Source organism: Amblyraja radiata, chromosome 24 (genome assembly GCF_010909765.2).
Source record: "Amblyraja radiata isolate CabotCenter1 chromosome 24, sAmbRad1.1.pri, whole genome shotgun sequence".
In the NCBI taxonomy this organism is placed as follows: Eukaryota; Metazoa; Chordata; class Chondrichthyes; order Rajiformes; family Rajidae; genus Amblyraja; species Amblyraja radiata.
In genome coordinates this window covers 23,411,628-23,435,865 of record NC_045979.1, presented here as the reverse complement: position 1 = coordinate 23,435,865, position 24,238 = coordinate 23,411,628, and the positions used below count along the sequence as shown (strand labels likewise).

At 42.9% G+C, this 24,238-nt stretch overlaps 1 protein-coding gene across 1 annotated transcript; it reads right to left on the bottom strand.

Moving 5' to 3' along the window:
• Positions 1 to 4,519: 4,519 nt before the first annotated feature.
• Positions 4,520 to 24,020, bottom strand: LOC116986885 (NACHT, LRR and PYD domains-containing protein 3-like). The gene is made up of 13 exons (XM_033042654.1): positions 23,820 to 24,020; positions 21,355 to 21,443; positions 18,060 to 18,226; positions 16,508 to 16,670; positions 16,354 to 16,419; positions 11,222 to 12,929; positions 9,587 to 9,673; positions 9,270 to 9,440; positions 9,005 to 9,163; positions 8,644 to 8,814; positions 8,280 to 8,456; positions 7,988 to 8,155; positions 4,520 to 7,832 (listed from the first exon to the last, which is right to left on the bottom strand). The coding sequence occupies exons 2-13, from the start codon at positions 21,404 to 21,406 to the stop codon at positions 7,745 to 7,747; spliced, it is 3,177 nt and encodes a 1,058-aa protein (XP_032898545.1). The 5' UTR covers positions 21,407 to 21,443; positions 23,820 to 24,020; the 3' UTR covers positions 4,520 to 7,744.
• Positions 24,021 to 24,238: the final 218 nt, after the last annotated feature.

Below are 24,238 nucleotides of genomic sequence, written 5' to 3'. Positions count from 1 at the left end.
AAAACACTATGGGAAGCAAGAGAATAAATTGTTGCAACACAACCTCCCACTCCTTTCTGCCTTCTGCAGAGGTCATCACCTACGCAACGTCTTAGTTCATTCATGTTCCCCTACCAACCCGCTACCTCCCCAGGTACATTCCTCTGCAACCACAGGAAATGTCTCATTTGCACTGTGCCTCCTCCCTCACCAACATCCAAGGTACACCAGCAGGCCTTTCCGATGAGACAGCGGTTCATATGCACTTCTTCGACCCTCATATACGGCTTTCGGTGCACATGTTTAGGTCATTTCTACTTTGTCCAGAGCAAGCGTAACTAGACAAATATTTCTAGTTTGAGCTCGGTTTGTTTGCAATATTATATTTGTTCTTCTTTGTGGTTCACCGTAACATACACCATTGACCGATTTGTGGCAATTTCTTGTCAGAAGTTGAATACAAAGTATAGCAGGGAGAAAGATTCAGCCGTAGTCCTAGCAACAACTGGCATCGTGTTTTGTATAAAAAACATACCATTTTATTTTATATTCGTACCTGCAGAGGTGATTGATAATGTACCATGGTTTTGTGATACAAAGAAAAGCTTTTATACCCCGTTGCTGCCTTTTGTTGTTATTCTTTTGCTACATTTCATTGGCAAGTCAGGTCAGTAAGCGACTTGGGGAACAGAACAATGGGGTTTTACGCAGTGACCCGGAGATGGAGAACAGAAATAAATCAATGGTTTTACTCTTCACCCTTTCGGCAGTTTCATTTTGTTGTGGATTATGTCAGTTTTTTTTGGGGGGGGGGGGGGGGGGGGGGGGGATTTGCTGGCACAAATCCAAAAAAATACACCAAATCTGAATATATCTTTGCACAAGTAGCGCACATGCTCCAAAGTTTGTTTATTCACAAATACATTTATATATGGTATTAAGCGGGTAACGTTTAGAGAACAGTTGGAGCTTGTTGTGAAATATCCTTTTACTAGAATTGTTCAATTAATTAGAAAGCAAAAAACAATCTAAAGGCAGATTGCCGTCCCTGAATTTGAATTTCATCCAAGAGTTGAACTGGCCATTCGGTGATGCGCTGATCATTTCTGAATAATCCAGGAACTGAAGAGAAACATAACGCGAACGCATATCAATTTCGGAGTGTTTTATTTCCCTTTTTATTTACTTTGAAGGAGACGCGTAATGTTCATTTTAATATTTGTGTTTTCCACTTAAAACTAAATAAAGTAAATGTCTATGCACACAACACAGAGTAAAAATGAGGGAAAGAGAATTTTGTACCTTCATATTAATAATAATAATACATTTTATTTAGGACTCAAGGTCCAGACAAGGGGCAACATTACATAAAAATGCATTGTATATAAAAAAATATCATAAAGTACATATAAAATCTTAGTATATCACTTATAAAAGCATCATAAATTATATATCGTGTTATGCTACATGTTCTCAGGCAGAATGACATCACATTACCTCTTGCTCACCCGATATTCTACTATCTAAGTCTCTGTCTTTCCAATTTACTACCATAGTCAAAGCAGTGAATGTACCGCTGAAGCCTTTCATCGCTCTTCCTTTCCTCCTAAAATATTACCTTTGTTTTATTTTCGTGAAAAGCTTTGTCTGCTAGCGTGTTTGATCCTCGTTGACCATTTTTGTGTCAAGCGCCTTGTGTACAGTAGTGAAGGGACTGGTTAAAAATACATATGATTTCAATTTCTCCATTGTATAAAAGCAACATTATCACGGGCACTCGGAATCAAACAATGTGTTCTCAGAATGGTTTCATCGTTATTTCATCCCAGTGTCCCAAACGGCAATTGAAGCAAATTAATTTACAAGAATCAAAATAAAAGTGGAGAAAAATGACTGACTTAATATTAAGGGAATGTATAAATGACCCCTTACCATGTCTAAAGGTCACCAGAAATAATGTTCCAAAACTATACTGCATTCATTTTATGGCATTTAATTTCTCTGCCCCGGTAATATTTCGTGAGCTTTATTGCCTTCATCGTTGCAAACTCCTTCCTGATCCGATTTTAATAATTCCAATGTAAGGAGGGCATTCACATTCTTTCGTCCCTTTGACGGAATTGACTAAATCTTCTTTATGTTGCTTGTTTTTAAAATTGTATTACTGATGTTTAATTGTGCTTGGATTTTCCTCCTAATATTGTATAACACAACAAATATTGTGAAAAATAATAGTAAATAAAAACAACGTGATTGTTCTCTTGGAAATCAGTTCAGAATTGTGCACTTTGTTTATTGGCTCAGAAGGTAATTGGATATCAGTCCTAATTATCCATAACATTGAATATATGCACCATTTCCCTTCCCCTCTGTAGATCCAATCCCAAATGTTCAACGTCTTCCAAAAAATAATGAATCCTTGATTCGATGCAGCATGAAATTAGACAGCTAGTGCCATATAGTCACGCCAGCTCTGTACCAGAGCAGCTCACCATTCCCATCACCGATCATCCCTTCTATACCTATCAAATTCTTTATTATTTTCCAAATGGAACCAGATCCCCGTAATATGCAGGCGATTAATTGCAGATCACAGCCAGGCCGTTAGTTATATTCCCTCTGTTTTGTGTATATGACGTATTTCACAACGGCCAACACACTAAAAGAGTCGCCCCGTCCCTTCTATTCAGTCGAGTTCCCTTCCATTGGTGCAGTAGAAATTTCAGGTCAGCTTGATATTCTCTAAGATAAATATCCCCGCCTCTCTAACTGGTATTTGTTAACGCAATTGCTCAAGGAATGAAGCATTCTGGTAAATATTTGCTGGACTACTCTTAGTGACTTACATACTTCCTTTAACTTAATAATTAGAATGAATATAGCACTCCCTTCGCGGTTAAACTAGTACATCATAAATGTTCCTCATCAAGCATTTCCTATTACTCTTCTTGGGCCTATGAATAACAGTCTGTTCAACGTGCCTGCTTACATCCTAGGCCTTGTGCTCATACCTCGAATTGCCTCTACCCCTGCATCCATTGTGGAAGAACATTCAAACTCATGTTGTCTCCTCATATTTTTCCTAATAAAATGCATCATTCCCATTTTTCTGCATTAAACATCATGCAATGTGCAGTTCGCCATCTGTTGGTGTATAGCTGTAGTCGGTCGCTATCGATGGGCGAATGCTTTGATTATTTATATCCCTGCAATATATACCTATCGCTTATTCTAACAATTGTTCCCATGGGCTGGGCAAGGGAGGGGGAGGCGTTTGCTGCTGCCGCCGGCACCTCCATCACAAGCAGCTCCAGCGGTCGCCCGGCCTGCCCATGGATGGCAGGAGCCCGTCCGCAGACTCTCTCTCCGACCAGGACGACTCCAGCAGCAGCAGCTCCAAGAAGCCCATCTTCGAGCAGGGCCGGCGGCTGCCCATCTTCAGCAGTATTTCCGTGTCAGATTGAGGGGGGGGGGGGGTGGAGGTGGAGGGCAGCCGGCCAACCCGGCGGGACAAGCACAGCCGAGCTGGAGCCGGCGGCTGCAGCGCCGGCTGCAAGTCCGGGACTGCCCTGCCAGCCCATGGCCACCCCGGACACCTCTGGACAGGGACAGGACACCGGGGAAGGGACGGGGTTGGCCCAACAGCAACTCAACAGAACCCGCAGCGACGGAGAGCCGGGCCTGGGCCAGAACCCGACCACGGACGAAACGCAAGCTTGCACACAATGCAGCACCACCATTGCCGTGACTGTTTATAGCTAGTGACCTATGACCTGGCGATGTGCAGTCAGAATACCGAACTCGCTTATTCCACAGATTCACAACTCTCTGGGTAAAAAAAACAATTCTCCTCATCTCAGTCCTAAATGGCCTACCCCTTAATCTTAAACTGTGACCCCTGGTTCTGGACTCCAACATCAGGACATTTTTTCTGCATCCACCCTGTCCAATCCTCTGAAAATTTTTATGTTTCTATAAGATCCATTCTCATCCTTCTAAATTCCAGCTAATTCAAGCCCAGCCGACCCATTCTTTCATCATTCATCAGTCCTGCCATCCTGGGAATTAACCTGGTGACATTAACCTGGTCAAATTAATCTCATGTTGCATGACATATTTAACCATCCATGTTAAACAATTATGTTTGTATGAATTATTGTAGTAATCATTTCTGTTATGAGTAGCTAACCTAAAAAAAAAAACCCATGACAACTTAATTCTGTACAAAATATATTTATTGGAACTAATTAAAAACACTAATGTCTTACAACTATTACAAAATTACACTAAAAAGCAGAAAATGCATTGTTCTGGATAATGATAGGAAATTACATGTTGTACTGTAACTTTTCTACTTCATCCATTGTTCACCATTTAAAATACAACTTCAACAGTTATAACACATTCCCATTAAGTAGTTTGAAGGGTCTCCACCTGAAATGTCACCTATCCATGTTCTTCAGAGGAGCTGCCTGACCTGCTGAAGTACTCCAGTACTTTGTATGCTTATGTATTAATCTGCATCTGCAGTTCCATGTTCTTACATTTCCCTTAAAGTGAATTGGATAGAGCACGATTTACAATCAATGAACGCGATCTGGAATGTTAGATTGCATGGGATCCAAGGTGGGCTAGGCACTACATGACAACTGGCTTGCTGGAAGTGGTCAGAGTGTGGCAGTGATGGGTTATTATACCGGTTGAAGACTTGATAAATAGTATGCCTCAAGGATTAGTGCTGGTTTCACTGTTCTTTATTCATGTTAATGATTTGGACGAGATTGGGATTAACATTAAGAAGTTTTCAGGCAAAAGTTAATGGTTTAGCATTCAGTGAAGAAAGTTACCCAAGATAACATTGGGTTCTAGATCAAATGGATCACCAGGCCAAGATATAACAAATGGAGTTCAATGCAGATCAATGCGAGATATTACATTGGCAAAGCAAAGCATGGCAGGGCACACACAGTATATGTCAGAGACCGAGTGTGCTGTACAACTGCAGGACCTCGGCATACAGCCACATAATTCCATGAAAATTGAAACCCAGATCGACAAATTGAAGGTGGTGTTTGACACACTTGCATTCAACTATCTGGATACTGAGTAGAAGAGTTGGGATTTCATGTACAAGTTATTGGTGGAACCAGAGTATTGTGTGCCTACCATCGTCATCTACATCTTGGAAGGATGTCATTAAGCTGTGCAAGGTGCTAAAATGATTCATATGGATGTTACTGGGACCAGAGTGGCTGGCTTCAAAGTAGAGGCTAGATGGGTTGGGACTTTTTTTCCTGGACCATAGGAATTTGATGGATGACGTTAGAAGTATATAAAATAATGAAGAGCATTGATAAGGTAAATGGTGACTGGCTTTCTCCCAAGGCATAATTCTAAAGCTAGAGGTCATAGATGCAAGGCAAGAGGAAACATGTGAAGAGACCTGAAGGGTAACCTTTTCCACACTATGAGGTTAGTGGCCATCTGGAAGATTCACTGGCTGGACTGACATATGATGAAAGAATGGATCGACTGGGCTGGTATCCACTGGAATTTAGAAGGATGAGAGGCTATCTTATAGAAACATAAAATTCTTAAACGATTGGACAGGTTAGATGCAGGTAAAATGTTCCGGATGTTGGGGGAGGCCAGAACCAGGGGTCACAATTTAAGAATAAGGGGTAGGCCATTTAGGACTGAGATGAGGAAAAACTTTTTCACCTAGAGTTGTGAATCTGTGGAATTCCCTGCCACAAAAGGCCGTGGAGGCCAATTCACTGGATGTTTTCAAGAGAGAGTTAGATTTAGCTCGGAGGGCTAAGGGAATCAAGGGATGTGGGGATAAAGCCAGAACGGGGTACTGATTTTGGATGATCAGCCATGATCATATTGGCTCAAAGGGCCAAATGACCTACTCACGCACCTATTTTCTATTTTTCTTTGTTTCTATGGAAGAAGCTGCAAGAGGAAGCTGAAGAAGCAGATGCAATTTACATGTTAAATATATTTAGATAATAAAGGGTTAGAACCAAATAGGCAAATGGGACAAGTTTGGGTAGATATCTTGGTCAGCAAATACTACTTGGGCAGAAGAGCATATTTCAATGCTCCAATTTATTGAAACACACATTGTTGATGTAAAACTTTAGTGTTGCTCAGTGAAGACTATTAGTCTGATAAACAGTGCAGCAATTGAAAGCAGACATTTTTACAGCTAGTTTGCATATGCTGGCAGTTCTTGCCTGATCATTATAGTGGAACAAAGTCAGAGCCGGACAGAACAGAAACAGGCCCCCACAGCCCACGTTGTCCATTCTGGCCAAATAAGCACAGAACCCATTTATGAGCACTTGGTCAACAGGCCTCTAAACTCTCACTATTCTTACATTCATCTGAATGTCTTTAAAATGTCATAACTGACCGTCTTTACAACTTCCTCTAACAGCCCTTCACCCCAACAGGAATATTGTGTCCCTGTAGTTTTCCTTTCTCACCTATAAAAGCCTCTAATTTGCTAGCCACCCCCTTACCCGAAGACAAACTCTCCCAGTCGACTTCAAGTTCCGGCCCAATGTCCCCAAAATCATTCTTACTCCAATTTTGGATCTTCATTAGTGGGCCAATCCTATTCTTCTCCGTAACTACTTTAAAACTAATAGAAGTATGGTCACTGATCCCAAAGTTCCCCTGACTGACACTTCAGTCACTTGCCCCACCATGTTCCCTCAGGGGCGGTACAGTGCTGCCTGCTCTCTATATAATGATTCAGGAAGCTTTCTTGGACACATTTAACAAATTCTCCCCCATCCAAGCCATTTACATTATGGACAATTCAGGCAATGTGAAGTTGAAATCTACAAATAGTATCCTATTATTTTTACAGCTATCTGCAATCTCAAACATATCTGCTCCTCCAATTTGTGATGATTATTGAGAGGACTGCAATATATTTACACCAGTGTAATCATACCCCTCCTGTGCCTGTTCTACTCATATCACTGGAGGATCTCAAGAACATCCTCTGAGAATTATAGTCATATCCTCCCTGATCAAAAAGGCAACAAAACCTCCTCTTTTGCCTGCATCTCCATCACACCTGTAGCATCAATACGCCGGAATATTGTGCTGCTAGCTCTGCCCTGCTTACAGCCATGTTTTTGTTACACCATGCTTCAACACAGCAGCTGGCGTCAACCTAGAATTTCCCCTAACACGGCCATTTTGCTATGCTTTCACCACTTATTGGCTGCTGTACCTCTCAGCTAGCCAAACAGTCCTCTTAAAAGGCCCGCTGTTCCTCTGCCTCCTCGCTTGAAGCTTCTGAAATGCCAATTCCAAAGTCAAAACCATGCTTCAGAACTAGAAAATAAACATATGACAGGTCCGCCAGTACCTAAAAACAGTTCAATTACAAAATCACAACTAACACAACCAGAAACATATACCCAGATTCATTCTATGGAGTTCTTGTTAATTCTGCTGTGCAGTTTTCAATATCTCAGCGAACATTTATGTCTTAGTTTTTGTGCATACCTATCAGGCATGCAGTTAAAGAGACATTTTTTTTTACTCGATGCAATTCATGTTCATCATTGAGATTTGCTTGAAAATTTGTATTTTGTGCTTTAAATAAATGGCTGCAATAGCTTTCAGAAAAAAGGATGTATCATGCCCAAGTGATTCCCTACACCATCCTCAAAATCTACAGGACAAAGAGCAATCCAAATCTTGATCAAAAGCATCTGACGTGTGGAAATTAAAACATTCACACAAACACCTTCATTCCATTTCTGTATCCTTTCAGTGACAGCAGACTCTGCCGCCCGTCGGAACTGAATTTATTGTCATCCAGGCTGAAACAAATTTAAGAATACAATGTAACCGATTGTATCAAAGCCCATTACAGAGAAAATAGTGGTATTGTCAATATTTACAGAAAAATGTCTTCCATAAAAAATGAAAAGTGTAAATATGTTTTGTGACATTAAAGAGTAACTAGAATACTCACTCAAGGTCCCTCAAACTTCTGCAGTCTTGTACGAGATTGCGGAATGTCTGAACAGATTGGTCTGTAAAGTTGTTAGATTTCAGGTTGAGCATCCACACTGACCGGGCTGCACGGAGAGCAGAGTAAAGATCACTCGCACATAAATCAGTGAGTTCATTCTTCCAGAATCTGTGGATGAAAAAAAAGAAATCCTAAGAAATGATGCATTCTCCAGTGTTAATCTACACCATTATTAATCATGCTTATGGTTAGATCGTTATTGTAAGCCATTTGTTATGACTCTTGCACTTACTGCAGCTTTTTTAATTGAGGGTACTGGTTCGTCTTCATTGCCTCACATAATATTTTCATGCCCAGATCTCCTAGGTTATTACCACCCAGGTCCAGAACCTTCAGCGAGCTGCTTATACTGATCATCACAGAGGCGACATCTCTGGCACAAGAAGCTGTGAGCCCAACTTCCCAAAGTCTGGAATTCAAAGATATAAATGACAAAGAGGAATAATTGCACTTTAAACCCATGGAGTTCATTGAAGGAATTAGGGATAATTAACATGAAATTATTATGAGCTGTAATACTTACCCATACTACTGATAATGTTTAGCATTACCACTCCAATTATTATGAAACCCATTTTACAAAGGCTTGTACATACCGCAGATCTTCTAGGTGTTGGTTAGATGTCCTCAGAGCTGCAGATACTATTTTAATTCCTGAATCCCCCAGGTCATTTTTACTCAGGTTCAGTGCTCTGAGTGACTGGTACGTACTAACAGCGGAAGCAAGATCCTCAGTGCAACAAGCTGAGAGACTGGTATCATCCAACCTATCCATCAGGAGTTGGGAGGGAAGGAAGAAGCAGAAAACAAGATTGAGAGTGCAAGAAGAAATAATGGGAAAAGAGACAGTGCAAATTATGCAATGTCATGATTACACTCAATAATGGATATATATTACTAACTGATGTCCAGTAGTGAACAGCGAACCATTATAAAGAGAACGTCTGTGATACTCACTCCAATTCCTCCATTCTACACAGCCCCTTGGGCAGTTGTCGCACTCCTGCATCACCTAACGGATTTCTTCCCAGAGACAGAGTTGTCAGTGACTGGTTTATGCTGAGAGCAGAGGAAAGATCCTCGATACAAGCAGCTGTAAGACCATTAGCTCTCATGCTGAGAATCAGGAAAGAGAAAAATGGATAAAGAAATTACAGAGTACACCATATGTAGTCTCAAATGCCAGTAAAATAAAGAACATTTTGCACAATCTGGAACACACCTCAACTTCTTTATTTTACAGGCCCGATTCCTCAAAACCACACACAGATTTTGAATTCCAGAATCACCCAGTTTGTTCTCATTCAAGTCCAATTCCAATAACGATTGATTTTCACTCAGAGCAGAAGCAAGATCCGTAGTACAAGAAGCTGTGAGATTGTTCGCACCCAGTCTGAAGGATCAAAGAACAAGATAAGAAGAGAACAAAAAATTCAGTGTAAATCACTGAGGTATACCGTATTAATGTTTAATAGGTATTAATGATAATGTAATTTTTACTAATTATATCTCAACATTTATTCTCAATCTGCTACTTACTGCAGTTCTTCTATTTTACATGTAGGTTCCCTCAGAGCAACAGACAGCAGTTCCACTCCCGAATCACCCAGTTTGTTGTTCCTTAATCTAAGCAGAGACATTGAGAAATAAATTGAATCAAGTGCTAGATTAGGTTTAGGTTTATCATCACATGTACCAAGATACAGTGATATGTTTTTTGTTACAATGTCCATCACTGAATATTATAGATTACAGCAAACACACCAGATGTGCCAGATTTTCTGTCAGTCTTACTTCCTGAATATTCAGGGATCATCAGTAAATGCGGTTACTAAAAGTGCTGCATGAACTTTCCAAGTGTGCCTCAATCTATCTTTAGTTTGTTCTTTACTTCTCCACATCGCTGTCTATATCTCTCATTTCTCTTGCCCTCTAACCGGTCTGAAGAAAGGTCTCGACCCGAAATGTCACTCATTCCTTCTCTCCAGAGATGCTGCCTATCCCGCTGAGTTACTCCAGCTTTTTGTGTCTATCTTTAGTTTCAGACAATTGGATTTATTCTCCTGAAGCTCAATGATGAATCATGTCTGAGGAAACGTATTCATTTGTTTTGTAAAACTTAGATTTCTGGAAGAGATGGGCGACTTTCCACAAATTCAATGAAAGCATGATTATATCCTGGACTTTACACCAGGTATATCTTCGTCTTCTTCTTCTTGGGGTGGGAGATTGCAACCTTCACGTGGTCCACCCAGTTTCGATGAATGCAATCAACCTGGCGTGCACAAACAGAAGATCAAACAGAACAATTTGTCTTACAACTTTAGGCTGTGCACGCCATACGCAGCAAGAAGAAGAAGAAGTATATTTTAAGGGCTAACTTCAGTTTCAGTATCCTATAAAACTCCATTCAGACTCATCACAAGTTTTCAATGCCACAAACTGCTGGTGTGTGCATGTATGTAGTGTTTTACCTCATTTCTATTGAACTGATTGGACAGTATTTGGTGAGTTCTTTTGGCATTTTCTACCCAAGCACGGGCCACTTTACCAAATTTACGAGTTAGCTGCCATGCTTTACCCAAAGACTGACCACTTGAGACAAGAATAAAACACTGCACACCAGGAGAATGCTGGCCTGGCATCAATTGTCTGATGAGGGGCCAATGTCATATCAGCTGAATAAAGAAATGATGAATGGATTGGAAAAGTAAACTCAGATAACACATTAGCAGCAAGTTATCCCAAGGGTTGAATGACTTTGCAAAGCTGTGATTCCAAAGTAGTAACATCCTCAGTTACTGGATGTTTGGCATTTATACTTCACACCCCTTCACCTTGACAGTCCAGTGGCTGTTCCCATTCCTTGGGACAGACTAGAATGCGGCTACACACTGACCACTGCATCTCGTACCCTGGCCTGGGTGTAGATACAGTGAAAGGGGACTTTGTTCATACATGCAACAAGAACACATTTATTACAATTAAATCAATGCTCATTATTGGATATGATAACCGAGTAATATCGCCTCACAGGGATCTACATTAAGCACAAATTATTTGCGAACCACTAAACAGAACTCTGGTTTCATGCCATGTTTGATCATTTCTTCCACCTGCAGCTCCCAACCCCCTGCCTCCCAAAGTTGCAATCGGGGACAAATCAACAATTACCTCAACACTCTGCATTTGTGCAGTCCAGATTCCAGCCACCGCAGCCCATCACACTGAATGGAGCAATTCTGCAGGTCAATGTCATTCATGGTGTCACAGAACCCAATAACATTAGACAGAACAGCACAGTCAATTGGGTTCATTTGCAATCCATTAAATTTAAGTGTGTTCACCGATCCCACTGTCAACTCAACCAGTGGTTTATTCTGACACTCAAACAGGTAGTGGAACATGTTCAGGAGACTAGTTTTACCGGCTTTGGTCACAGTGTTTGCAATCCGTTTTTGAACTTCCACTTTTATCCAATCAATCACTTGGTAGGTTGCTTCAATAGGAAATGGTCCCAAATACTCTATCAGTGGCTGACGTTTTCGTGAAGACAGGCCAACAAGGAATCTGAGAAATAAATCATATCGCCCATCTTCAACCTTACGGGCTTCCTCGAAAAGTTTCCTGATGTCACCAGGGCCTGCATTTAGGAATTGTGCAAGTGCAGCTATAAACTCTTGGACAGTGAGATGCGTGAATTCATAGACTATATTCTGAACAGAATCATCTCTCTCGAAAAGCTCCTTCAGAAACCCAGATACGAACTGGGAAGGTTGCAGCTTGTGCATGATCAAGTCTCCAGTTCGAAACATAATTTTCCTCTCAGAAACTCCGGCAAAGGCCAGTTCACCAATTTTCAGCAATATATCACGAGGCTTTTGAATAATAGAACTGTGGTTTTTCAGGATGTTGTAAATATGGTAGGAATACAATTCAGTGATGGTTCTGGGAATTTGCTGCAGTTTTTCACTTTTTATGAAGAAGGGGCCTATAGTTTCACCAAGAATCCAGCAGTAAGAAGGGTTGAAGCTCATAGAGTATAGGATTTTATTCTCTTCCACGTGTTTGAAAACAGCTGCTGCCACTGCCTGTTTTTCAAAAAACCTGTTGAAATATTGTTTCCGTTCTTCATGAGCAAATCCCCGGATTTCAGCCCAGAGATCGATCTCAGCCCTTTCCAATAAATACAAGGTGGTGGGGCGACTGGTCAGCAGCACCGAACATCCTGGGAGCAACTTGCGTTGTATTAAAGCATAAACAATGTCAGACACTTGACACCATGTCTCGGGATCATCACACTTGTGCTTAGGCTCTGTATTTCTTCGATTATCTGCAAAATCAATTCCGTCTTTGTATTCATCCAAACCATCAAATATAAACAATAATAGTTCTGGATGTTTCCAGATTTCTTGCAGGATGTTAGCAAAGTAAGGATACTGGTCCAGTATCAGTTCCCTCAGGTTGATTTTACAATTAGTATCATTCAACTCACGAAATTTAAAACTGAACACAAATTGGAAATTTTGGTAGATTTTCTTAGTGGCCCAATCATGAACAATCTTTTGCACCATTGTTGTTTTTCCAATCCCTGGATCTCCACTCACAGCAACTGACCTCTTACCCTGGGCAAAACTACTCCAGAACAATTTATCTGTTGGGATTCTTTCAGTCTGATTTTCGTGCCACTCTTCATGTTCTTGGTCTCTCGACAGCACTTCATGTTCTACATGTTTCCGCTTTCGTTTGCCTGAAATAACTGTAAGGTCAGCATATCGATCATCCAGCTGGAAAAACTTCACCCCGTCTTTTGACAAAAGCACGTTCATTCTCAGTTTTTCAGTTTGTTTGCACAATTCTTCCTGGTGTTTCTGTTGAACATCTTCATTGGAGCAAAGTAATTCACAATATTAGTTTTAACTATGCAAGTTATGATTCATTTAAGAGTCATTGACTAATAGAGCACAGAAGCAGACCCTTTGGCCTAACATATCCATACCGGAGGAGGGGGGGAGAAGAGGAAGAGGGCGAGGAGTGAGGGGGGGGGGGGGGTGAGGAGGAGGGATGAGGAGGAGGAGGGGGTGATGAGGAGGAGGAGGGGTGATGAGGAGGAGGAGGGGGTGATGAGGAGGAGGGGGAGGAGGAGGAGGGGGGGGTGGAGGAGGAGGGGGGGGTGAGGAGGAGGGGGGGGTGAGGAGGAGGGGGGGGGGTGAGGAGGAGGGGGGCGGTGAGGAGGAGGTGGGGGGAGGAGGAGGAGGGGGGTGAGGAGGAGGGGGGGTGAGGAGGAGGGGGGGTGAGGAGGAGGGGGGTGAGGAGGAGGGGGGGGGAGGAGGAGGGGGGGGGAGGAGGAGGGGGGGGTGAGGAGGAGGGGGGGGGTGAGGAGGAGGGGGGGGAGGAGGAGGGGAGTGAGGAGGAGGGGGGTGTGAGGAGAGTAGGGTGGGGGGTGAGGAGGAGGGGGGGGGGTGAGGAGGAGGGGGGGAGGTGAGGAGGAGGGGGGGATGAGGAGGAGGGGGGGTGAGGAGGAGGAGGGGGGGGGTGAGGAGGAGGAGGGGGGGTGAGGAGGAGGGGGGGTGAGGAGGATGGGGGGGTGAGGAGGAGGAGGGGGAGGGTGAGGAGGAGGGGGGGGTGAGGAGGTAGGGGGGGTGAGGAGGAGGGGGGGTGAGGAGGAGGTGGGGGTGAGGAGGAGGGGGGGGTGAGGAGGAGGGGGGGTGAGGAGGAGGTGGGGGTGAGGAGGAGGTGGGGGTGAGGAGGAGGGGGGGGTGAGGAGGAGTGGGGGGGTGAGGAGGAGGGGGGGGTGAGGAGGAGGGGGGGGTGAGGAGGAGGTGGGGGTGAGGAGGAGGGGGGGTGAGGAGGAGGGGGGGGTGAGGAGGAGGGGGGGGTGAGGAGGAGGGGGGTGAGGAGGAGGGGGGGTGCGGGATGAGGAGGGGAGGGTGAGGAGGAGGGGTGGGAGGAGGAGGGGGGGTGAGGAGGAGGGGGGGTGAGGAGGAGGGGGGGTGAGGAGGAGGGGGGGTGAGGAGGAGGTGGGGGGTGAGGGAGGAGGTGGGGGTGAGGAGGAGGGGGGTGAGGAGGCGGGGGGGGGTGAGGAGGAGGGGGGGGTGAGGAGGAGGGGGGTGAGGAAGAGGGTGTGAGGAGGAGGGGGGTGAGGAGGAGGGGGGCCTGAGGAGGAGGGGGCTGAGGAGGAGGGGGGCTGAGGAGGAGGGGGGCTGAGGAGGAGGGGGGCTGAGGAGGAGGGGGGAGGAGGAGGTGGGGGGTGAGGAGGAGGTGGGGGTGAGGAGGAGGTGGGGGTGAGGAGGAGGTGGGGGTGAGGAGGAGGTGGGGGTGAGGAGAAGGTGGGGGTGAGGAGGAGGAGGAAGAGAGGGCAGGTTGCGGGCAAGCGGGCTGCGGGGCCCACGGCGAGCGGGGTGTGGGGTGCGTCTGGTTCGGTATGCACGTGTGCGTTTCTGCGCATGCGTGCATGTGTGACATTATTTTTTCCTACGGCCCGCAAAAAAGTGCCAAATATATAATGTGGCCCTCATGCTGAAAAGATTGGAGCCCCCTGGTTTAAAGGAATATAGTCAAACACAGCCAGGTAAAACAAGTTTAAAGGCGGCATCTTGGACGGCATGGACAAGTTGGGCTTGGGGTCTGTTTCCATGTTCTATTACATGACCAATTCTGAATGGGAAAGAATGGCATACTTAATAGCGTGTGCGGACGTGGCGCCGACGGACGAGAAGCCGAAACAAAGAAGTGGAAGCCAAATAACCGAATGGAAACGAAGCCGAAACGCCAACTAACCGAAAGAGTGGGACAACTAAATGCAAACTAACCGAAAGGGCGGGAGGCCTAAAAGCCAACAAACCGAAAGGCTGCATTGCCTAAAAGCAAATTCACCGAATGGCTGCTCTGCCGAAACGCCATCTACCCGAAAGGCGGCATCGCCTACAAGCCAACGAACCGAATGCCGCTCAACAGAAAAGTCAAATAACGGACATGACATTGCCGGGGGGCGGGACTTGTCAGACCCCGCGTCCATCACATCACTGTGGAGGGATGAACATTGTCCCACACCTCCGCTCCACCTGACTCACAGCCCACGGAGGGTGGCCGTGGGAGAGTAGGGGCTGTCCCGAGGGATGCGCACCTTCAGCCACTTACAACTTGGTGCTTGTGTTCAGATTGCCCAGTCACCGATGGCTTGTGTGGGAAAATGACCCCCACGCTCCCGCCAGTGGAGCAATGCCACGATGAACAGGAAGGTTGGCGCTGTAATTAAGACGGCTAAAGCACAGTGCACGGTCTGTCCTTTAAAAGAGGTGGGGGGGGGGGGGGGGCTGAGAAGGAGGGGGGCTGAGGAGGAGGAAGAAGCAAGAGATACATGGCTGTGAAGCTCGGCAGACATTTAACATTACCGGTCGGTTATCCATGGTTCTGAAAACTACTGCTTACGTTTTTTTTCCCCAATGAGACAATGAAATTCACCGGTCAGCACCGGCTACAACCTACGAGAACCTTCGACCTCCTGGCAACCAACTAGGACCTCCTGGCGACCCACCTACGGCACGAGAATTCTCGCTACTCTCCATGGAAGCTTCATTCTGGTCGCCACTAATTTTTCAACATGTTGAAACATTCGCGGCGACCATAATGAGGCCGCAACTAGTTCCCAGAATGCTGGAACTCCTCACGACCATGAAGGCGATTTCCTGGAAACCAACCGCGAACATGTGGCGACCATGTGGCTATTGCACAGTCTCCTGCAGTCGCCTAAGTGGGACAGGCCCATAATGCTGCTACAAGAGAAGGTCAGAGATTAGACCTTACCTCCTGACAGCACATAGATGGTGGAAAAGATAAGTAGATAGGTTTGAAATGTGCATTGGATAATCCTCTACTAGTCTGGATGAGTGAACTTCCACACTTGCAGTACAAAACAGGAACCCAATTGACTAGAATGCCATCCATCACCTTAAATATTCATTTCCGGCACCACTCGTGTCGTGTGTAACATCATCAAACCACACTGCAATAACCCACCTACACTACACTAACAGCTCCCAAATTTGCAATACAAGGGGCCTTCATACATAGAAGAGCAACAACAACTGCAGACTCTCCTCAAAGTTGCACATTGCCCTAATCTGGAAATATTGCCATATCCACATCCTGGAATTCCAGCTCCAAAAGCATTGTACATTTACAGGATTCCATCTGGCAATGAGAAGGGGCTCATTATCATTCATTAGAGTGGATTTCAGGATAAACCACAAATACTGATTGTGTTTATGGAAAGGGAATAATTAGAAAATGAAAATCTAACTTACCTTTTAGGTGGCTGGGAATCTCTGTACAACCCCGGATTATTTTTATGAAATCCTGATGATCAGTACCTGTTTAAATCATTTAGATTTTATGAATTGCGTATGTGCAAATAGTAAAATGGGAAGAATTCAAGTTCAGCATGTAATGTTTTCGTACCCATATTCAGTATATCTGTCAACATCTTCTCCAATTTTGGAAATCTATATTTTGTTTTCAGAATGGATTTCCACATTACCTCTCTGGAGAAGGAGCCTCTCTCCATCACAAGAGTTACAAGAAGTTTGGAACTGTGGGCCTTATTCCTTTCCTCCTCAACTTTCTGCAAATAATGTCAAATATATTGTGGATCAGAGTGAAAAATAAACACAAGGAATTGACCTGTTCAGTGTGAGGAGCTCTCACAATCAAAATCTACTGAAATAAATTATTCAGATAGAATGAATATTCTGTAACATTTATTTCATGCAATCTGCTGTTCAGCAAGTAAGATATTAACTAATCCTTATCTTGGCTTCATTTACATGCCTTACTTTCACTTACAGTCTATTGGCTTTAAAAAATATACCAAATGTAGACATTGTCCATCCTTATATCCTTATCTATATAATTAAAAGTCTCATCTTGACCACTTCCTGTCTGCGCTGTATATTGATTTTAGAAAAAACGCTACCCTGTATTGCTGTGATTTTGGCCGTCTTACTCAGTCCTCCTCCGCTGAACCAGCCCCGAGGATTTTTCCCATCTATAAAAATCAAAATGTTTTGAGTGTTTAAAAAAACCTTGAGATCAGCTGATTGGTCCTCTCGCCTATCAATCACCGCTATGAAGTAAACGCCCCTTCCGGGAGGGGGGGGGGGGGGTGCAGGACTATAAACCCCCGGATGCCTGGTGTGTCAGTCACCCTGCAAGATCGCACGAGAGACAGGCCACGACTGTCATTCTAAGCTGTGAATCAACTGAACTGTGAGTCTGCAATGTACTTGCAATAAATGATTTGTTAGCCCTTAATGACAATGCCATGAGTTGTTTGGCCTGCTGCCCTGCCTGTGCTTGAAACTGCAATGCTTAATTTGGTCCGAATGTGTTTGGAAGGAATAAATGCTTAATCCGGGGGAGAGGGGGAGTGGGTGTGGGAGTGTGGGAGAGACGGAGAGAGGACAGGTCCTTCGATTCACGCTGTTCATCAACCACATACTTACAACCATATAGGGCAAATTTGCAGCTTGTTTATAGGTAACTGGTGGGATCGGGGTAAGGGAGAAAGGGCGATCGAGAATGGGGAAGATTATGGAATTAATGTTGAATTAGTGCAAATATGTGGGTGATGAACGGTGTGAATCGAAGGACTGGTCCATGTTGTATCTATATGACGATGAAACATTTACATGTTTGCTCAGAAATACGCTACATTTTTGCACATATCAGTGTCATCTCCAAGTTCCTTCAGTTGAACCAAGTTCACAGGCGCTTTGCTTGAATTATTTAATCCAAATTTGATCTCCCCTTTCCTTCAAAAATAAAATTATTTTTACGCAGGAAATCAAATCACTCTCTACTTCAGTACAGAAGCAGCTGAAAATGGTCGCCTTTCCCAGTTTTAAATTCCTCAGGTTTTCTGGCCTGTTTCTTTGCAGCATACGTTTGCAGTACTTAAACTGATGCTCTCTTGGTTTTGTGAATACGGTTGAAACCAAATTGTGTCACTCACCAAAAGTTCTTGTTTACTGATCTGCTGCTGCTCTTTCAAAAGCAAGGCAATTGATTTCACCTCTTCTTCAATTGCCTGTTCTAACCTGTCCCGGTAAAACTGTGTTAATTTGAAGAGTTTGTGCTCATCACATATTTCCAAGAAATCCATGAATGCTTTCCTCAGACCTGTGAACATATGGAGAAAAATGGAACATTAACAATGTGTTAACAGGATACCTTATTTTCCTTTAGCATAAGACTGGGGGCTTCTACAAATCTCTTCAACTACCATCTGAAAAACCACTCAATGCACTTTCTGCATTGTTATCAATGTCAAGGTTGAGGAGAGAATTGATAAGAGTCATAGTCATAGAGTGATGCAGTGTGGAAACAGGCCCTTCGGCCCAACTTGCCCACACCGGCCAACATGTCCCAGCTACACTAGTCCCACCTGCCCGTGTTCGGTCCATATGCCTCCAAACCTGTTCTATCCATGTACCTGTCTAAACGTTTCTTAAATGTTGGTAAAGTCCCTGCCTCAACTACCGAGCAGCTCGTTCCATACACCAACCACCCTTTGTGTGAAAAAGTTATTCCTCAGATTCCTATTAAATCTTTTCCCCTTCACCTCAAACCTGTCCTCTAGTCCTCGATTCACCTACTCATTCACCTACTCTGGGCAAGAGACTGTGCATCTACCCGTCTAATCCTCTCAAGTCTGACATTTACACCCTGGGAAAAAGTTACTGACATCCATTTATGCCTCTCATAATTTTATGTACTTCTATCAGGTCTCCTCTCAAACCACATCATTCCAAAGAAAACAATCCAAATGTATCCAACTTCTCTTTATAGCCAATACCCTCAAATCCAGGCAGTGTTCTGGTAAGCATCTTCTTCACCCTCTCCAATGTCTCCACATCCTACCTGTAATGGAGTGATTAGAAATGCACACAATACTTCAAAGACAACCTGACAAAAGTCCTATAAAGGCACTCCAAAAAGAACTAATCAACCCACCAACATTTATGTCCAAGTTGCTTATTTACTTCAAACAAAAGATGCTTGATGGTTGGCACATTATTGATGTGCTGAATGGCCCGTAATCTCTGTATTATGTTCAGGAAACAAATTATTCCTCATGTCATCTTAGCTTGATTTCCTTTAACCTTGACCAACCACTCTGCAAAGGTTCTTCATTATTTTCCATGCTTATATCAATTTCCACTCAGAAACTAGTCCCAAATCTTTATTTATTCTGGCAAATATAATTTTTTTCATTTGAAGAACCATTCCTACCAATCTATTCAGTAGCTAGCCAATGCACTCGCATCTTTCCTGGCAACAAGAATTGAACAATGCTCCAGTTGCTCCAATGGAGTTGTCATCTGTGCACTTTGCTATGAACAGGAAATGCGGAATGAATAGCGAACAACACCTCAACAGTCTAGAGAGGAACCAACAATGCCTCCAAAAAATTGTATGAAGTGGCAAGATCACCATACCAATACCTCTATGTTCACTGAAGTGATAACGAAAGCATTAAGGTAATGATTTTCATACATCAACTCTATCCAACCAGATATGACCTATGGTTGCTAGACTCTCATCTAATGTCCACAAGTCCCAGTTTGTCTATTTCCATAAATCATGTGCTGGTTCAGAGGAAAAGATACAAAAGATATACTAAATACATTTCTCAATGCTGCTAGGTGCAGCCATCAGAAACTGGAAGCAGCAGTTACTCAATCTGCCTCACTGGCAACACATGCCCCATGATGCTATGGCCCAACTTGATGAGATGCACTATGCACTTGAAAGCGGAAAAATAGAGAACAGTAACCTCCTCCCACCCCACCGTCGTTGAGGTAGGAGGGTTTGAGGTTTCCGGACTTGACCCGTGTTATGCAGGACTTATGAAAGTCAACTTGATAAGCATTTAATGGCTTTTTCTGTCCCAAAATGTATTTCCTTCTGAAGCCAGGATGGAATTTTGCAATAGGAGCTTGACTAGGTAATCACTGGAAGAGACATGCTTTAGAACATTCCAACATATATTTCCCCATTGTGTCATCAAAAAATCAATTCACCACTTAATGTAATCCCCTTACAAATACATGAAACACGTCTGCAATAAAATTCAAATACTGAACATAAGATCACAAATCCTCTTGCAGGAAAAATATTTGTTATTGTCCTGATAATTGAATGAATATACGTACGGCAAAATTCTAACCGCTTCACGGGATGATGAATTGTGATCATAATTCTTAAAAGTAACTTTACTTCTCAGTGCTTAACTTAGTCCAGTTTTGCTGCTATTACCATTGCCTGATTTTTTTGTTCCCTCCCCAGCTATCATTCAGTTCACCCGAATATCTATGTAACTAAAAGTCTGATCTTGACCACTTCCTGTCTGCGCTATATATTGATTTTAGAAAAAACGCTATCATATAGCACTATGATTTTTGGCCATCTAACTCAGTCCTCCGTCACTGAGGCAGCCCCGAGGACTTGGAAATGGAATTTCAAGGAATAGCCGTGAGTGAACTGCCAGCCGACCAGCAGCGAGTCAATCAACTGCCAGCCCACCAGCCGCGAGTCAATCAACTGCCAGCCCACCAGCCGCGAGTCAACCAACTGCCAGTCCAACAGCCGTGAGTGAGTGAACTGCCAGACCACCAACCCTGAGTAACTGAGCTGCCAGCCCACCAGGCCTGAGTGATTGAGCTGCCAGACCAAGAATCCATTCGGCCCACAATGTCCATACTAGCCCTCTGGAAACTAGTCCCTTCGGCCCACAACACCCATAGTAGCGCTCCAGAAAGCCCCCACAACTGGCCACCAATATTGGAATTGGTGGAGAGGTGGAATATTGCGTTGGGGGACCAGCCCTCCCATGTGAACTTGGCCTCCAATCCTTGCCCTTTGAAGTGCCTGGCTAAATAGCTAAAATATTGCCATCACGTGTTTATTTTCTTTGACAGTAAGTTCCAGGCACCTACCACTCTGCATAGAAATATTGATGTAAATCTGTTTTAAACATTCTTCCTCTCACCTTAGAGTTATCCCCTACAGCATTTAACATTTCCACCCTGGTACAAAACTTAGCAAAAGCAGATGGGATTAGCGCAAATAGGACATGTTGGTCGGTGTGGGCAAGTCGGGCCGAAGGGCCTGTTTCCATGCTGTATGACGCAAGGACTATCGCCAGTATCCATTTCAGTTCCTCTTCCTGCATATAAAATTACACACATAACATTTACACCATTTGATAGAACAGACATTATGATTCAAAGAAAAAATGAACATACTTGTATTCACTGCAGATCTTGGTACTGGAGTCTCATTTGAACTTTCAGCCATGATGGGCAAATGGTACTTCCAAAAGGTGGTTATGATACTATAGTAAATGTAATCATGATAATTAGACAGAGATCTGATGACAAGATATCTATTGTAAACAGGGCATCAAATCTTCCCTTCCCAACCACTATAAGAGATGCTTGCTCTCATAGAATACAAAAGTCAAAACCATATAAATATGGAAAAAAGGTTGTCTTACATTTAAAACAAAAATTACTTAAAGGTGCAGAATGCATATCTCAATGTGATTATAGATTAGAACTGTATTAAACAATTTAACTCCTTACGACTGCCTTTTCATTCAGTAAAATTATGACTGATCTTTTAGCTCAGTGCCACTTTCCTGCATGAACACAAAATCCCGTAATATACAAAATTCTATTTTTAATACATTCAGCAATTGTGCATCCATTGGTCATCAACGGTGGGGGAATTCCAAAAATACACTCCAATTTGGGTGAAGACATTTCTTCTCTCTGCCCAGAAAGGCAAATCACTTATCTTGACAATAGACAATAGACAATAGATGCAGGAGTAGGCCATTCGGCCCCTCGAGCCAGCACCGCCATTTAATGTGATCATGGCTGTTCATCCACAATCAATACCCCATTCCTGCATATCCCCATATCCCTTGACTCCGCTATGTTTAAGAGTTTGTCTAGCTCTCTCTTGAAAGCATCCAGAGAACCAGTCTCCACTGAGGCAGAGAATTCCACAAACTCACAACTCTGTGAAAACGTTTTATCCTCATCTCAGTTTTAAATGACTTACCCCTTATTCTGCTTAATTAATTGCTGCAGATGGAAGCAAACTGACGAAGAGTTTCACCAATGCAATCTGACCAGAATATTTCAGAATTTTCTGCTTTTGTTTCCCAATTCAAGCATCTTCCGTTATTGTTTTATTATTTTCAATTCATAGTTAAAAAATAGATTTGCAAATACCAGATTAATTTATTGTCTTATCTGCCAGGGTACAATAAAATTCCTTGTTTGCATAAAGGTCAGAGTAAACAGTATCTAGTAAGATAGATACAGCATTTACCACAGCAAATTCAAAAAAACACTGAAATGGTGCAATATGAAGCGGTACCCAAGGAAACACAAAATAACAATGAGGCAGAGTTAATACAGAGTACGTGGAAGCACCTCAGTAATGTAGGAGTAAAATAAGTAATTAGTTCTGAAGTCTAATAGCCTCTTCAAAAAAAATGGTCAAAAAGCAAAGATGTCACAACTGTGATTCCAAAGGAAATTCTGTATAGTAATAGATCCACAGATGATGCACATAACATTGCTGGAAAATGTAACTGCACCAAAGGTTTAGAAGAATTTTAAAATTCAGTAAGACGACAAAACTATTAAGGTGGAAATAATAGAATGAGAATAAGCTTGAAAGAAACATGCAGACTGACTAAAATATTCCATGACATGTGAAGCAGAGAAAATAAATGAACTCAAGTGTTTCTCCCCCCCCCCCCCCCACCTAATCAGAAACAGGGAAATTATTCGGGAAAATAAGAAAAATTATAAAACTGCTTTATGAAGGCAGTGCAACAGAAAATAACCATACAAAATTCAGGAGATAAAAGATCACAAGATAAAGAACAAAGAAAATCACGATTAATAAATAGAGCAAATGAAATTAAAAGGGCTAAAGGTTAACAAATGCCCAATTATTGATGATCTGCATCTCAGGAGTACAAAATGTTATGTTCTTGGAAATAGTGAACGGATTTGTGATCATCTTCCAAAATTCTTTAAACCAACAAATTAGAAGGTGGCAAATATACACCTACCATTCCAAGAATGGTGAGAAATTTGGTGCTGCACATCAATTAACAATAGTAATGGTGAAAATGCATGTATTTTCTGCATGTCTGAGGACCTGACCTCTACTTGACCCAAGTATAGCTAAGAAATCACTGACCACCAGCCTTGATGGCCAAGTTAAGACTGCCTTTTAAAAAATTTGACTTAAATTCTAAAAATGGCACTGGAAATGTGGTGACCCGTTTATATTGGCTAAGAGTAATCTACTATTCCTCCACTCCTGAAATTAAGTATGATTGCGCCTATAAATAGTAAGATTTTATTTATATATGCAAAAAAAGGAATGATGTAAAGACCACACTTGGGTAAAACATTCACTGGCTTGATTAAAGTCATCATCGTTTATGAAATAAATCATGTTTAATAAATATATTAGAGTTTTGAGAATGTAATGGAGATTAAATAATGGAAAATCAGTGGGTGTGGTGCAGTTGTACTACAAAATAATTTTGCAATGTTTAAATGTTGCAATGCATTACCACATACAACATAATACTGCAATTTCAGCGTGCGTTGTCCAGGCATAATGCCAACAATGTTTTATTGCGAAATGCTTATCTGTAGCAATAAGACGACCTTACCTTTCTTGTCGTCTTTCAATGGCAGCTGTTTGAAAAGTTCTGTCTTTTTGGACCGCAAAATACCCTTTGCTGCTCACATACCAGTCCGAGGTCACTGTTCACTTCCTGCTGTCCACCGCTTTCAGTCACTCCAGGGAAAACACGTAACATCTTGCAAGCAAAGTAAAATAGAGCAATATAGCATAGAAACAGGCCCTTCAACCCAATTTGCTCACAGCAAACATCATGCCCCATCAACACCTGCCTGCATTTTACCCATATCCTTATAAACCTATGTCCGTGTTACTATCCAGATTTCTTTTAAATGTTGTAATAGTACCTGCTCCAACCTCTCCTGGCAAGTCATTCCATATTTCAACTGCCCTTCGTGTACAAAACGTTGCCCCTCGGGTTCTTATTAAATCTTACCCCCCTCACAA

Coding starts and splice junctions, on each gene's coding strand:
- LOC116986885 (XM_033042654.1), bottom strand. CDS start 21,406: ATGGCTGAAAGTTCAAATGAGACTCCAGTACCAAGATCTGCAGTGAAT. Junction 9,441..9,586: donor TGTAAAATAGAAGAACTGCA/GTAAGTAGCAGA, acceptor TTGATCCTTCAG/ACTGGGTGCGAACAATCTCA. Junction 9,164..9,269: donor TGTAAAATAAAGAAGTTGAG/GTGTGTTCCAGA, acceptor CCTGATTCTCAG/CATGAGAGCTAATGGTCTTA.